Consider the following 15980-nt stretch of genomic DNA (forward strand, 5'->3'; position numbering starts at 1 on the left):
AAGCTTTTGAGTTTCATTGTTTTTTCACTCTAAAATGTCTGTTGAATTTAGAAGATAATTATCAAAACTAATGAGACTTGATGTAAAACACAAGAAATATTTGCATACACCTAAAGCATATTTAATCTGTTATTGAAATATTCATAGCCAACTAAGACAATAAACCTGTCATGACAATTGGAAAGTAAAAAAGAAAATAAATCAGTTGAGCAAAGGCAGGAAAACAAATATAGATGGAGATGAGAGGCATGAACTGAAGCAAATAGGTCCCTGCCGCTCACAAAGACATAAGTATAAAATTTGAAGTCTAGCATCATGTGCAACCACGATACAAAGTCTATCAGCAAAACCATTGCAATTCAAAATCCATAAATTGCAATAAATTTTCTGAAAACTTTAAGCTACAGAAGCACAAGGCCAAGTTCTGATGGCTTCAACCCATTCCTTATCCGATAGTTGTAAAGATAATAATGAAGCTTCCCATCACCTGGTCCAAATTTCAGTTCTTTCAAGAAGGTTCCATAAACAACCAGCATGACTTGTTAGTTACAATTAAAAAATGGGTAGATGAAATTCAGTATGAATAAACTATCATGATGATAATATAATGTATGAAAAATGAATGTCATGGTAGAGAAGATGAAGTGGGTTCAGGTTACTGTAATTGGTATGTTGAAAAACTGGATTTGGTTGGAAGTATATATGATGGAACTGTGAGTGAGTATTTATGTTTTAACAAAATATGTATCATGAAGCTCCAGTTTGGATTATTCATTTTCGCAGTAGTAAGCATTTTATTACATTTGATCCACCAAAGAAGTTAATTATTCTCCGAGCATATGAGAAAGATTCTAGAAGAGGAAGTTGTCAAAAAATGTGTCCTCTGTGTATATATATATATAAGATTTCAGCTTGAATTCAAATTTATAAGAGGGGGAGCAAAATTTCAGCAAATAAGGAAGTATTGTAGAAGCACAGAGCATCATCTCTTTTCTCATGTATTACACTTAAAATTTAATTTTCTGTCTTAAGCTAGGTGAGAAATTTACATTATGAATTTCAGTTTATGTGAAAAAGGCTAAGTGTTAGTATATATATATATATATATATATATATATATATATATATATATATATATGAGGTCACTGTGGACTTGTGATTAAGTGAACTTGTGATTAGTGAGAGTGAGGAATTAGCTTGTGTTAGCTCTTGAAATCAGACGTGCCAACAAAGTGGTTATTCGCCACATTCACCGGTGAATACTGGAAGCACATGATCTCCGGCCATCAGGATCGCGACTCCTTTGCCAATACTCTCCACAATTCTGTTGAAATAAATAGTAAACTCAGCAATTAGTAGTTGGCCAGGCTTAATCACAGAGTTGCTGCTTTTGGATTTGACACTAAGAAATGTTGGATTTGACTCCTCTAGAGTGCAGCTTTTGGATTTAACAAAATACAATTACCTTCATGGATACACGCCTCTAAATTGTAGATGAGATGATCTGAGGTTTTATATTTAAGATGCGAATACATGTTTAAGTGACCATGATGTTTTCTTGTTTTGTGCAAGAGACACAATCAAACTTTTAAGAAATCATGCTAGTCTTGCACTTTGGGTTGGTGGAAATGAACAGATTCCACCAAAAGATATAAATGCTGCTCTGAAAAGTGATCTGAAACTTCATCCATTTTTTTCTAACTGATCTTTTCTGGCTCAACTTGGAAACTACATACAATACAGAGCTCTTCTTGAGGGATGGACTTCTCGCATGTGGCGCAAGTATACAGGTGTGTTGATTTGGAAAACACAAAATCCTTGGACTGGTCTGAGAGGTCAATTTTATGATCATCTTCTCGACTATGGCTGTCGATGCACTGCAGAGCCAATTCATGTACAGCTTAATCTAGATACATACTTTATAGAAGTAAGTATCTAAGAGACTAAGACTAAAGTTGTCCTTTCAATAAGATGAGAAAAAAATAACACATTATTAACAAAAACAAAAATACTCCCTTGTCTCTTAAATGAAAATTGAGATAGGAAGCAAATGGGAACAAGCTAAAAGGATATATCTGCAAATCATCAATATTTTTCAGTTCTGAATAGTTTCTGGAAGGTCTTGCTTTAATTTTTCTTTTATTTTTCTTCTTAAACCAGGCTGTTAATACTACATCAGAGAAATTGTCTAATATGGCTAACCTCAAGATCTGCATAATAAGGACGGTTGATGAATTCCTTGGCAAGCAAATATCTGTCTGGCCTAGCCTTGTCATCACTGAACACTTTCCACATTCTGAGTGTGATCAAAACACCACAGGAATCAAACAGCAGATCAATGTGGTTAACCAAACAATTTAACATATTGCCTACAGCATGAAATTTGACCAAATTTGAATAAACAAAAATGACCGTGAAACATCTGGGGAAAAAAGATATTGATTATGAGAGGGAACAGAAGAGCCTTACCCTGGATAACACCTGAAGATTGCACCAAATGGCATTGGGCGCCTGTGATAAACTGTTGTAAAAGTGCTGCACAAAAATTGATCAGAATTTAGTCTTCTGATAGTGTTAGAATAAGCCAATACTCTCCACAATTCTGTTGAAATAAGTAGTAAACTCAGCAATTAGTAGTTGAAGGGCCAATGATGGTATTCTTCCCTCTCTTTCAAATTTTGATGCTGCTTCTGAACCTTCAACTATATAGTTTCCAAATTTGAACATTGCTTCAGTTGGTACCATTCTGCCTCTTTATAGAAGGCTTGCTGTATCCGATCCTCATCATTCGGAGACTCCTTGCTGCATTCTAATTGGCGTAGTGTTGCTTTCATCAAAACTTTCTTTTTGCTGAAACACAATACACAGATAATACACAATGATAATTAACTTCAATCCAATGTTTGTCATCACATGATAATTAACTTCTAATTCACCTATTGTTGTTCAAAAAACTCTAATATCAGATTTTATTGAGTTTAAATTACATTCAAACCCTTGAATTTGTTCCCCAGTTAACTATTGTTCGTTGAATTATGGAATTAATCATTTTCTTTTCACCTAAGTTCACAGGGTTTACCAAGATGCATGAGATGGCAAAAATCAGAGTCAACGTGAACGCCCAATTAAAATACATATATATATATATAAAAGAAAAAAAAGAAGGGGCATGTTAAATGGCCCTCTTTCATTGTTAGTTTTTATGAACAATTCCTGCATTCTGTAGAAGATTTCAATTACTCAAGGAATGAAGATTAGCAGCAAGAGAGTACATTACATGGCAACACAACCTTGGTACCGAAGCAACAACCAAAGTTCACATAAAGCAAAGAAAAGAAAAGAAATTAACCTGCTGAAAACAGTATCAAACAAGGATAACCACTCTAGCCTAAATTTTTGTAATCTGCCAAATTCAGTTTATCAAACAAATCAGACACCTCAATATATTTATCAAAATTTGAACAGTTTGAAAGAAATAATAAATGGAAAATGTTGCACATATACCCTTTAGGATTTATCCCAGCAGCTGCAATATACAGATCAAGCTTCCCAATGGATTGCCATTTCCATGAACTCCAATCTCCAAGTCCCAAAATTCTGCTCCAATTAGTGGAATCTTAAGAAGAAATTTTACATTCAGCACATTAGATGTATAAAAATAGGTTGAAAGCTTTCAATTTATTAATTCCTTATCGAAGTACATTTGTTGGCAAAAATCTTATTTCTTTGATTTTTTTGAAAATTTGCTAAGATACAACTTCAAGAATGCAATTGACTTACATCTTTTGTGCTTGTGGTGTTAGTGAGTGTTTCATTGACTTGAGATTCAATGTAGAAACAACATGTTCTGTGTGAATAGAATCTAAAATTTCTTTTGAAAAAAGAGAAAGAAAAAAGGAATTGCACAGTGGACCAAAACAAAGGGGAGAAAACGAAGCAAGATATAAACATGGTAAGAGTAAACAACATTAATAGGAAATAGCAAATGCTGTATTAAAGAAATTCTTCACCAACTAAACACTTTTTAACAGTTTCAAATGCTATAGCTTTCCAAATGGTAAAAGTTAATCAAACTAACACGAGCATGTGCAGAGTCTATCCAATGTTCAGTTACTTACCATAAGCTTGGATGCAAACCCTCCATTATAATCCCTTGAAGAAGGCACACCTTCCATCACCCCAGGCACAGGGTTGTAAGAATCACTGCAACCAACACAATTAAGTGTTTCAGTAATTCGCCTAAAATGTTTCAGTAATCATCAATGGACACTCTGTAATGGAAATTAACGCTCTGGAAACTAGTTATGTGGCTGACACATCATGTTTCTAACATTACATCCTTCTGGACTTGTGCCTTTGGCATACCTACTCCAACAGCGAGCGCTGGAGCAGTTAAATATTTTCGACAAGGTGCTGGAAGCTACACCTAGAGACTGGCCTAGAACAAGGCAGCATGCTCACAGCTAAAACCAAATTATTGCAAATTTTTGCTGCCTAATAACAGATTTAAGACAATAGATAAGTACGTGAAATTATAGTGGAGCCACTTAGATAATGACAAATATATATCTATGTAACTTACAGAACCATTTCCCACTCCACCACAACATATTGCACCTTTTCCCATTGAAAAGACCAAGGGTTTAGCAGCAACAAATGCTTCCTCGGAGCCACCAACCTGAGAAATTCTATACCATATTGCAACTTATGTGTGTTTTCATTCAATACCCAACAGAATTTTAATTTCATATCCAAAGAAGGAAAAGATTGTAAGGGGAAAAACCTTGAATTGAATAGAGTGAGTTGTACTGAACCTCACACCAAAAGCTTAACCACAACTCTGCATCATTAAAAAATAAAGGGAAATAAATAAATAAGAGGATACTCCCATTGACAATGCAACAAAAAATGTCAAGAAGTTTTTAAAGTTCATGTTCAAATAACCTCTTGAGGATGCAAGTGTTCGTTTGTTCCAGTTGAATTTCATAATGCACATGATGAAGGTCTGCAAATTCTCATGTTTGTTCTTTCTGTATTTAATCTTAGTATTTTGTTTATTTATTTATTCTGCAATTCTGTCCCACAATATTGAAAAATGTAAACTGGTTTTGGAACTACCTGTTACTAGATTTAAAATATTTTAGAGAGGGTCATCTACAACAATTCTAACGCACTTCCCTGAAACTATTTATTAGAAAATTTGACTAAACATATAAACTATGAAGGAATACCAACTCTTGTCAGGACTACCAAGTACAACAAAGACCTTATGACGAGCGAATCACATATAAATTATGAGAGAAAATAATCCAACTTCACCGTGAAAAAATAATCCAACTCACCGTAACAAACCTAAGATCTATTTCACCCCCAATATGAATAGCCACAAAACTGTCTAACAGAAATAAAAATGATTAAAAAAAATTAGAAAATCAAGAAGTTTAGGAAAAAAAAAAACCTAAACCAAATATCAGAATAGAAGACCTTTATGGAGGCCAATACGAATTTGAATCCTCTAAAGTTTGAATTCCACTCTAAAGAGTAAAGTGTGCTCTCTTACCATTGATTTTATAGGTGAGACCAAGAATAAATATGAAAGAGAAACTATTTAAGGGTAGAAAATCACACTTTACTCTCTAAAGTGAAATTCAAACTTTAGAGGATCCAAATTCGGCCAATACTGCTGTACTGTTCCATTAAATTCACTCTCAATAATATACATTTAATCTTCCTCGAGGCCAATACTCTCTGATTAGTAATTGTAAAACAAATAGGCTTCGCTTCATATTTAGAATGTAAAACAAATAAACTTTAGAATTAAAAGAAAACATAAAAACATGTAATTGATTCTTCCAACTGTAATAAAGATAATTTTATCAACCATTCCAGCCAAAAAGAAGAAAAAACTAATAAAGTTCATTTGGGATCTATCTGACATAGTTCCCACAATTAGCAAATTAGACTAAAAATGATTAAAGAAAAACAGAATTAAACAACAAATCAAAGCTTAACAATTGCCATGCATAATTTCTTGTCAACTCGGAATGACCAAACTTGAACAACATCATCCTTTTCTAGATTGTTAGTCTTTGCAACTTTGACCCAATTTGACCTTAGAATATAGGATATGCTTACTTTCTCTGACTCTGGGCCCTTGTGCATGAACCACTTAATCAAAGTCAACTCGGTGATTTCTAGCGAGGGTTGGATCAATTTCACTTTTATTCCCTTTTTCTCCTCCAGAATTTCTAGTTACGTGGGAAGCAAGAAATCTTTGTCCTTGACCTGCTATGACAGTATCGAAAGCCGGTTTTGTTGCGGATTCAAATCCGAGTGATAGAGTGTTTTTTCGATAAGCAGAGTGATCCTGCTGCCACCCATATCACTAATCAAGTTCTTGAAGTTTTGTGGAAATTCAGAGGGTTCTTGGTTGACTGGTTTCTTTGATTCTTTCTTGGACTGAGAATCCACTGTCTTCTTGGAATTCTTGTTTGAAACTTGTTCTTGATCGGCACTCAGGCCTGAATTCACGGCACTGGGGCTGTTTCTTTCTTGGTTGACTGGTTTCTTTGTTTCTTTCTTGGACTAAGAATCCATTGAGCTAACGGTATTCTTTCCGCTGCATGAAGAACGTGGTCTGCATGCTTCCCATGCAGAGCCAAACTAAGCTGCCAATGGTTCCCATGCAGACCACGTTCTTCATGCAGCGCCAAGAACAAGCTAAAAGATCTAACGCCTTTGGTTACTGTTGATTCTGATGATTCTACCGTTGAGTTGCCGTTCTCAAGCAAGAGGAAGGCAGCAAACGCCTTTGGTTACTGCCTTGAATCTGAGGGTACAAGTCACGGCATGAGAGATGGGGCTAACGAGGAGGAGAAGAGGATTATGAATATCAAGAGAACAAAAACAGACTGTTTATTCAAAATAAACAGTTTGATTTCAACGGTGATGAACTTGAAGTTGTTAATATTCTGTTTAACCTCCCTGGGAACTTCTTAGAGAGGCTTAATTTAGAGACTTCAAGCAGTACTGCGAATTCAACCCCACTGCTGACCAAGAACAGGTTTCAAAGGAGGATTCCAAGAATACCGTTAGCTCAATGGATTCTCTGTCCAAGAAAGAAACAAAGAAACCAGTCAACCAAGAAAGAAACAGCCCCAGTGCCGTGAATTCAGGCTTGAGTGCCGATCAAGAACAGATTTCAAACAAGAATTCCAAGAAGACAGTGGATTCTCGGTCCAAAAAAGAATCAAAGAAACCAGTCAACCAAGAACCCTCTGAATTGCCACAAAATTTCAAGAACTTCAGTGATATGGGTGGCAGCAGGATCACTCTACTTATCGAAAAAACTCTCTATCACTCGAATTTGAATCCGCGACAAAACCGGCTTTCAATACCGTCACAGCAGGACAAAGATTTCTTGCTTCCCACGGAACTAGAAATTCTGGAGGAGAAAAAGGGAATAAAAGTGAAATTGATCCAACCCTCGCTAGAAACCACCGAGTTGACTTTGATTAAGTGGTTCATGCACAAGGGCCCAGAGTCAGAGAAAGTAAGCATATCCTACATTCTGAGGTCAAATTGGGTCAAAGTTGCAAAGGCTAACAATCTAGAAAAGGATGATGTTGTTCAAGTTTGGTCATTCCGAGTTGACGAGAAATTATGCATGGCAATTGTCAAGCTTTGATTTATTGTTTAATTCTGTTTTTCTTTAATCATTTTTAGCCTAATTTGCTAATTGCGGGAACTATGTCAGATAGATCCCAAATGAACTTTGTTAGTTTTTTCTTCTTTTTGGCTAGAATGGTTGATAAAATTATCTTTATTACAGGTGGAAGAATCAATTACATGTTTTTATGTTTTCTTTTAATTATAAAGTTTATTTGTTTTACATTTTAAATATGAAGCGACAAGCCTATTTACAAAGCATTTTATAGTAACTAGTTAACACTGTGGAAGGGTGTTGATTATAAAACTATAGAAATTACTAATTAGAGAGTATTGGCCTCGAAGAAGATTAAATGTATATTACTTTGAGAGTGAATTCAATGGAACAGTACAGCAATATTAGCCTCCATAAAGGTCTTCTATTCTGATATTTGGTTTAGATTTTTTTCCCTTAAACTTCTTGATTTTCTATTTTTGTTATGATTTTTATTTCTGTTAGACAATTTTATAACTATTCATATTGGGGTGAAACAGATCTTAGGTTTGTTACGGTGAGTTGGATTATTTTTTCACGGTGAAGTTGGATTATTTTCTCTCATAATTTATGTGATTCGCTCATCATAAGGTCTACTGCAATATTGTTGTATTCAGTAGTCTTGACAAGAGTTGGTATTCATCCATAGTTTATATGTTTAGTCAAATTTTCTAATAAATAGTTACAGGGAAGTGCGTTAGAATTGTTGTAGATGACTCTCTCTAAAATATTTTAAATCTAGTAACATGTAGTTCCAAAACCAGTTTACATTTTTCAATATTGTGGGACAGAATTGCAGAATAAATAAATAAACAAAATACCAAGATTAAATACAGAAAGAACAAACATGAGAATTTGCAGACCTTCATGTGCATTATGAAATTCAACTAGAACACTTAGTTGTGTTGGTTGCAGCAATTCTTACAATCCTGTGCCTGGGGTGATGGAAGGTGTGCCGTCTTCAAGGGATTATAATGGAGTAACTGAACATTGGATCGACTTTGCACGTGTTAGTTTGATTAACTTTTACCATTTGGAAAGCTATAGCATTTGAAACTGTTAAAAAGTGTTTAGTTGGTGAAGAATTTCTTGAAGTAACATCACAAGCACAAAAGATTAAGTCAATTGCATTCTTGTAGTTGTATCTTAGCAAATTATCACAAAAATCACAAAGAAATAAGATTTTTTCCAACAAATGTACTTTGATAAGATATTAATAAATTGAAAGCTTTCAACCTATTTTAATATATCTAATGTGCTGAATGTAAATTTCTTCTTAAGAATTGATTATCTCGATGAAATCAATTTTAAACCTGAGATTTGATTATCTTTTTTTTTCTTCTCAGTATTTTATTTAATTTATCTTATTTGTAATCTTTTCAAATCTTGAAATTAACTTACCTTTTTTAAAAACAAAAGATACTGATTGATTGAAAGATTTAATTTTAATTTGTCAAACAAATTAACATAATATAAGAAGAGGTGCTTTATTGAATTAAGTATACACAATAACTACTACCAAAAGTAATTAACTACTACTATCCCATGTTGAAGGTTCCTCAATAATAATGTAGAGTCAATAAAAAAAAAATTAACGCTAGCTCTATATCCCTCTTCTAATGCTAAATATCTAGTTCTAATTAGTATTGAGACAAAGAATGAAGGGAGCCAGGGAATATAAACCTAGCTAGAAAAAGAACTTATTGCTTACTTTGTTAGTTAAATTATTTTGATTCGCAATCAGACATACAACGAATAGAGAGAAGAAAATCCTCTACTTTCGTTCTAATCAAGATCAATGCAATAAAATCATGTATTCATGTCAATGGCGTTAGATTTAAGTTCACTACCTTGCTAAGTTACTTGTATATATTCCTACATTAACAAGAAAAAGAATCAAATTATTTCTATCTACAAACAAACCTGAGTCTCAGCTGCATTCAAACCAGAAGAAAATGGCTTCACATCATCATCTCTGAATCCTTTCAGACCAGCTACAATGTCATTCACAGCGACGGAATCATCCCAGGGCACGAACTTCGATCAAAAAATGCTTTTTAAGTATTATTCATCATAACTTTTAAACCAAAACTTGGATATTTTAACACAAACATCTTAGAGCTATTAATTTTATCAATATTTGAACAGAGTGAAAGAAATAATAAATGGAAAATGTTGCACATATACCCTTTAGGATTTATCCCAGCAGCTGTAATATACAGATCAAGCTTCCCAATGGATTGCCATTTCCATGAACTCCAAACTCCGAGTCCCAAAATTCTGCTCCCATCAGTGGAATCTTAAGAAGAAATTTACATTCAGCACATTAGATATATAAAAATAGGTTGAAAGCTTTCAATTTATTAATATCTTATCAAAGTACATTTGTTGGAAAAAATCTTATTTCTTTGCGATTTTTGTGATAATTTGCTAAGATACAACTACAAGAATGCAATTGACTTACATCTTTTGTGCTTGTGATGTTACTTCAAGAAATTCTTCACCAACTAAACAATTTTTAACAGTTTCAAATGCTATAGCTTTCCAAATGGTAAAAGTTAATCAAGCTAACACGAGCATGTGCAAAGTCAATCCAATGTTCAGTTACTTACCATAAGCTTGGATACAAACTGTAACGACCCAACTTCCAGTACGTCATGATCGTACCAAAAGTAAGGCGTTACTAACCTGTTTTCTTTATTAACTATTTAATATTGAGCCTTTAGTTCGATATTGCATTTCAGTTTTTAATAAAAAGCCAGAAAATTTTGTTTTTGTTTATTAAAATCATGTCAAAGATCAACAAGCAGTAATAATCACATAGTTATTAATAATAATAAATATTATACAAAAGAATTCAAATGAAACTCAGGTACAACTCATATCCCTCTGTATAAAATAAAAACTAAAGTAACAAGGGCGAGGGAACTCTATGAAAACAACGCAACTTATAAACTTAACTCATAAATAAGTTTTATAATCGCCTGCAGCTTCAAACCGAGTCTTCGAACCTGTGTCACTGAAAGGGGTGGAAGATTTTGGGGTGAGAACAAACCACACGTTCTCAGTAGGGAATGGGAATGTCGTAAAAGTAATGAAATAGAATGCAAATAATTAACATACCCAAGGAAACTATATCTTCATCAAAACTTTTTAAAAATGCTCTTAGTTTTACTTTAGCTAATTAATTACGTCTTTCAAAATCTCTAAACTCAAACCAAATTCTAAATATAAAACTAATCACATTAACCATCTCTCAGTCACAATTAATTCTCAATCAAAACGTCAATTCTTAATCAGTTTAATACATTCACAAACTAATAGTACAAACAAGGGATTCAGCTCAGCATACAAACAAGTCACAGCAAGACAAATAGCACAATCACAGGGAAATACAACGAGCAAACCCAATCAAATGCAAATGCGCAAACAATGATGATGCATGACTAGTCCTAGTGCAGGTAATGAGCTCATTTGTCGGTTACATACCCGCTCCCGACGTTACCCGGAGTCCTTTGACTTGCATGGCGGAGCTAGTTAACTTATATCTGCCCAACACGCTCGCTGTAAGAGTCCTTTGACTTACAGGAGCACACACACACACTCACTGTGAGTCCTTTGACTTACAAGAGCATATGCTAGTTATGTGTTTTCTCGATACCTCTGTAAGAGTCCTCTGACTTACAAAATAGCATTATAGCTAAGTATCCCAAGGAAGCACTCTTGGTGGTCGCACCACCATCTATTTATCTGACTGCCTTCACGCGGTAGATCATCACATAATCATTCTCATTATTCATCATCACTTTCACATTCTTATGCAGTACCTCTTTCTTTCTCTGCTCAATTATAGTATACAAATTTAATCATACTATACAAACTTTACATCTTTCACTTTTACAACATCTTAGCTCAAACCATTTCTCTTTATCATTCGGATTCAAATATTATAAAATTCACCAAACTCCTGAAAAGTAATCCTTTATTTCAGGCCCAAAACATAACTCTTTTCATGTTAAATTGAATTCAAAACATAATTCCTTTCTTAAATAATTCAAACTTGAAACATAAACCTTTCCTTGGTAATTCAAATTCAAAATAGTATAATTCTTTTCTCATCTAAATAAAACTCAAATAATATAATTTTCCAAGTTCAAATCTTCTAAAATGACTTTTCAAATAAAACCTCAGATTTTTATAAAATTTCGACAGCCCTTCCCCAAAAATTCGGACTTAGCCACCCTTACGGGTTTCCTCTTTCTCAACAACTCACCAGCCCTTTTATCAGCAGTTATCACACCAACAGAATCTCAATAATCATCTCATCATAAATCAGTTTAACAACCAACATCCTAACATTAATTAAAATCAGAGTTTCCATAAATCATTCTTAAAAAGTAAATCAGTCCAGCTTCAAGAATTCATAACTAATATCCCAAACTTCAACTTTTTATATTTCTAGTTATTTTTAAAGTTATTTAGTTATTAGCAAAGTTACCATTTCATTCTAAAGATCATATTTCAAGAAAATACTTCAGTAATCAACCTCTAATCCTTTAACCGTCCTCAAAATCAACTCTAGTTAACCTTAAGTCAACAATAACAACCAACTTGACATAATCAACTAAAAATCTGAATTTTCCAGCAACTCTAAGATAATCAGAAAGCAGACACAATTAAACCATTATCACAATAATTCCAAACCGAGCACAAGCTTAAATCAACTCAACACTCAACACAATATTATCCAGTTACATTAACATATCCAGTAACCAATAATTTCTCAAACAAGCTTGCAACCATATCCACCATCATCAATTAAATTTCAATTCCACAACTAAATCAAGAAATCAGCATAACCAAGAATTCGAGTAATTAGTCACTTTCAAACAATTAAATCATTATTCACGTCACAGCCTCAAATCAAAATCAATTTTAATACCACACCAATCACATTTCCACAACCTCAATCCAAGCTTAATTCCACCAACTAATCTCTCATAACAACCAATTGCATTCACAGCACCAATCCAAACTCAATTCATCAATTATCCATATGACAGCTTTTCAATAATTAACTCAGCATATTTCACTTTAATAAATTACACTAAATTAATCATTATTCACAATAGCATCTAATTTCAGTCACAGCTCAGAATAATCACAACAACTAACTAATTTCAAATGCATTTCAAGTCATTCATGTCAATTAAGAAATTCTTAACCATTGTTAACCATTTGCACTTATCCAAATAACTTTGTAGGCATTCTAAATTAAAAACGTTTAACTTTAAAAATAAATCCCCTACCTCAGTGTCGTATTAACAACGCAATCAAACCAAACAGCAGCCTCGGTGACATTTTTCCTATGAGTTCCCTTCCTCTTGCAACAACACAGCAGCTCGGAACCTACGTAGCAGCATCAGAATCATCAAGAGCAGCTCCAACATTGGTTCCCGGCGGCAAAGGCTCCAGCAACTACAAAACTAGAAGCAGAGGCAGAACAGAGCAAGAACAGCAGCAGCGATCTTGAACCCAACAAACAGCAGCGGCAGTGGCGTTTTCTCAGATTCCAGAATCCAGAAGTAGGAGCAGATTTGGCGAGCTTCAATGGTGATAGTCGCAACAGCATCAACGGCGGGATTGGAAGCAGCAGTGATGACTGGGCACACAACAGTGACGAGAACTCCTCCTCTTCCTCGCGTTCTGCTCGTTTTCCCCCTCTCATGTGTGCGACGGTGATGGCGACGGGCCCTGGCAGCAGCGCAGACAGCATCTCCTCTTCAGCCTCGGACGCGAGCTCTCTCTCCTCCACCCTTCATGCTCGACGGCGACTATGACGGCGATGACTACGGCTCCCTTCGAAGCAACGACGACGGCGACCTCGTGGCAGCAGAGCGCGACGACGATCAGAACGCGACGGCAGCTTCTCCTCGACGGCAACGAGCTCGCACCAACGGCTGGACGGCGACAAGCGTGAACGGCGGCGCAGGTAGGACACAGCGGCGGTGGCTCAGCGGCGACTTCACGGGCTTCCTCTCTCGGTCTCTCTCTCTCTCTCTCTTTTCCGTTTCTTCAGTGTGCGTCTAGGCTGCTGGGTTTGGGGAAGGGGTTTCGGTGGATGGGTTAAGGGATTCAGGGTTAGGGTTTCTCAATTAATTTGGAAAACGGTTCCGCTACGTTACTAACAGCATATCTGCCAACTTCTACCAACTCTTATTTATAATTGTGTTTTATGGAAGTGTGTTTATGGATGTGTCTAATAAAAATGTCTTTTTTATAGCTATGTTTAATAGAAATGTCTTTATAGATATATTTTCTAGATGTGTCTCTTTATATATGTATTTAAAATATATTAATTATTAGACATATCCACGAACACATTTCCATGAAACACAATTATAAATAAAAGTTGGCAGAAGTTGGCAGATATGTTGTTGGTAACGTAGACTTTTCCTTTGAAAAATTAGGATTTCTGATCCAATTTGAAAATTAGGGTTAAAAACGAGGGATTTTATAAAGAAATATGAATATATATTAATATATGAATAGATATTTTGATAAAATTAAATGGTAGAATAATTTTAAAATCAAATGTACTCTATTAAAAATATTTAAAAATATTATTTATCAACATATTATTAAATTAAATTAATTATTTTTAATTTAAAATATAAAATAAACATACTAATCACATTTTTATAAAATATAGTTTAAACTCAATATTAATTATTCAAATTAAATGATATAACTTTTTATTTATTTTTCTATCAGCGGGACATTAATTTCAAATCATATAAAATAATCAATTATAAAAATTAAACAAGAATATGATTTAACTTAAACCCAAAGTATTCATAAAATCAATTTAATCATGCTCGATAGATTATTTTCTAAAATTAAAGAACTCAAATTAAATCATAATTTATTATAATAGAATTTATTTTAAATTAAATTATACAATTCTTTCTTTTTTTAAAAAATTATCAAAATTATGTGCAATATTCAACTATAATAAAATTTTAATTAATTTAAACTTCAATTATCATGAAACTCTATTTAATTATTTTTAGTAAAATAATTTTCTTCAAGTAAAATTATCAACAAATAAAATAAATCACAAATAACTAATTATTTGATTTTCAAAAACTTGCATTGTTACCCAAACTCTCTATTTTAATCCCCTGAAGAAGGCACACCTTCCATCACCCCAGGCACAAGCTTGTAAGAATCACTGCAACCAACACAGTTAAGTGTTCCAGTTGAATTTCATAATGCACATGAAGGTCTGCAAATTTTCATGTTTGTTCTTTCAGTATTTAATCTTAATATTTTGTTTATTTATTTATTCTACAATTCTGTCCCACAATAATAAAAAATGTAAACTAGTTTAGAACTACATGTTACTAGATTTAAAATATTCTAGAGAGGATCATCTACAACAATTTTAACGCACTTCTCTAAAACTATTTATTAGAAAATTTGACTAAACATATAAACATATAAACATATAAACTATGGATGAATACCAACTCTTGTCATGACTACTGGGTGCAATAATATTGCAGTAGACCTTATGACGAGCAAATCACGTATAAATTATGAGAGAAAATAATCCAACTCACCGTGAAAAAATAATCTAACTCACTGTAACAAACCTAAGATCTGTTTCACCCCCAATATGAATAGCCATAAAACTGTCTAATAGAAATAAAAATGATAAAAAAATAGAAAATCAAGAAGTTTAGGGAAAAAAAACCTGAACCAAATATCAGAATAGAAGAGGCCCCTACTGTTGTACTGTTCCATTGAATTTGTAACACCCTGCCACACAGCTTTACACCTAGGATGTAAAACAGAGGTGGTGAGGCGCTACGACCTCTACAATAAAATATATATAGTATAATAATTAAAAGGATTTAATATACGAGGAGCCCTGAATAAAAGGTAAAGCAAAAATCGCAAAACATAAAAGCGCAACGCTCAGGAAACATGATTACTTGCGTGGGAAGAAATTAAGATTTAAAGGCATGACTAAACATAAAATAGGAACAGAGAGTCAAGAATACAAGGTTACAAGCCCCTAACTCAGTCTGCGAAGTTAAGGTTGGCCAGAGAATATATATATATATATATATATATATATATACATATCCCCAAGTCCCAAAATGCACATACATAATCCTGGTTCTCCATAAAACCTCTAAGAGGTACATAAATAAAGCATTTTTATACATAAGAGGAGAAACTATACACGTATAGATATATACATATATCA

The 15980-nt window shown here is 33.8% G+C and overlaps 1 protein-coding gene across 30 annotated transcripts; it reads right to left on the reverse strand.

Moving 5' to 3' along the window:
• Positions 1 to 1395: 1395 nt before the first annotated feature.
• Positions 1396 to 13896, reverse strand: LOC112766359 (uncharacterized). Of its 30 annotated transcripts, XR_011874994.1 has the most exons (13): positions 13012 to 13826; positions 11192 to 11541; positions 10664 to 10721; positions 9890 to 10001; positions 9626 to 9739; positions 8628 to 8685; positions 4784 to 4840; positions 4583 to 4678; positions 4119 to 4203; positions 3505 to 3616; positions 2470 to 2850; positions 2203 to 2296; positions 1489 to 1877 (listed from the first exon to the last, which is right to left on the reverse strand). XR_011874994.1 is itself a non-coding variant. In XM_072222465.1 (9 exons), the coding sequence occupies exons 1-5, from the start codon at positions 4994 to 4996 to the stop codon at positions 3541 to 3543; spliced, it is 357 nt and encodes a 118-aa protein (XP_072078566.1). In that variant the 5' UTR covers positions 4997 to 6096; the 3' UTR covers positions 1396 to 1877; positions 2203 to 2296; positions 2470 to 2850; positions 3350 to 3403; positions 3505 to 3540. The 30 variants fall into 30 exon arrangements, 10 of the variants coding, with proteins under 10 accessions (XP_072078566.1, XP_072078570.1, XP_072078565.1 ...); XR_003184277.3 differs by lacking the exons at positions 10664 to 10721; positions 11192 to 11541 and adding an exon at positions 4366 to 4494 and having other exon boundaries at positions 13012 to 13896; XR_011874997.1 differs by lacking the exons at positions 10664 to 10721; positions 11192 to 11541 and adding an exon at positions 4366 to 4494 and having other exon boundaries at positions 4583 to 4688; positions 13012 to 13896.
• Between the last annotated feature and the right edge of the window lie 2084 nt (positions 13897 to 15980).

This window comes from Arachis hypogaea, chromosome 17 (assembly GCF_003086295.3).
Source record: "Arachis hypogaea cultivar Tifrunner chromosome 17, arahy.Tifrunner.gnm2.J5K5, whole genome shotgun sequence".
Classification (NCBI taxonomy): Eukaryota; Viridiplantae; Streptophyta; class Magnoliopsida; order Fabales; family Fabaceae; genus Arachis; species Arachis hypogaea.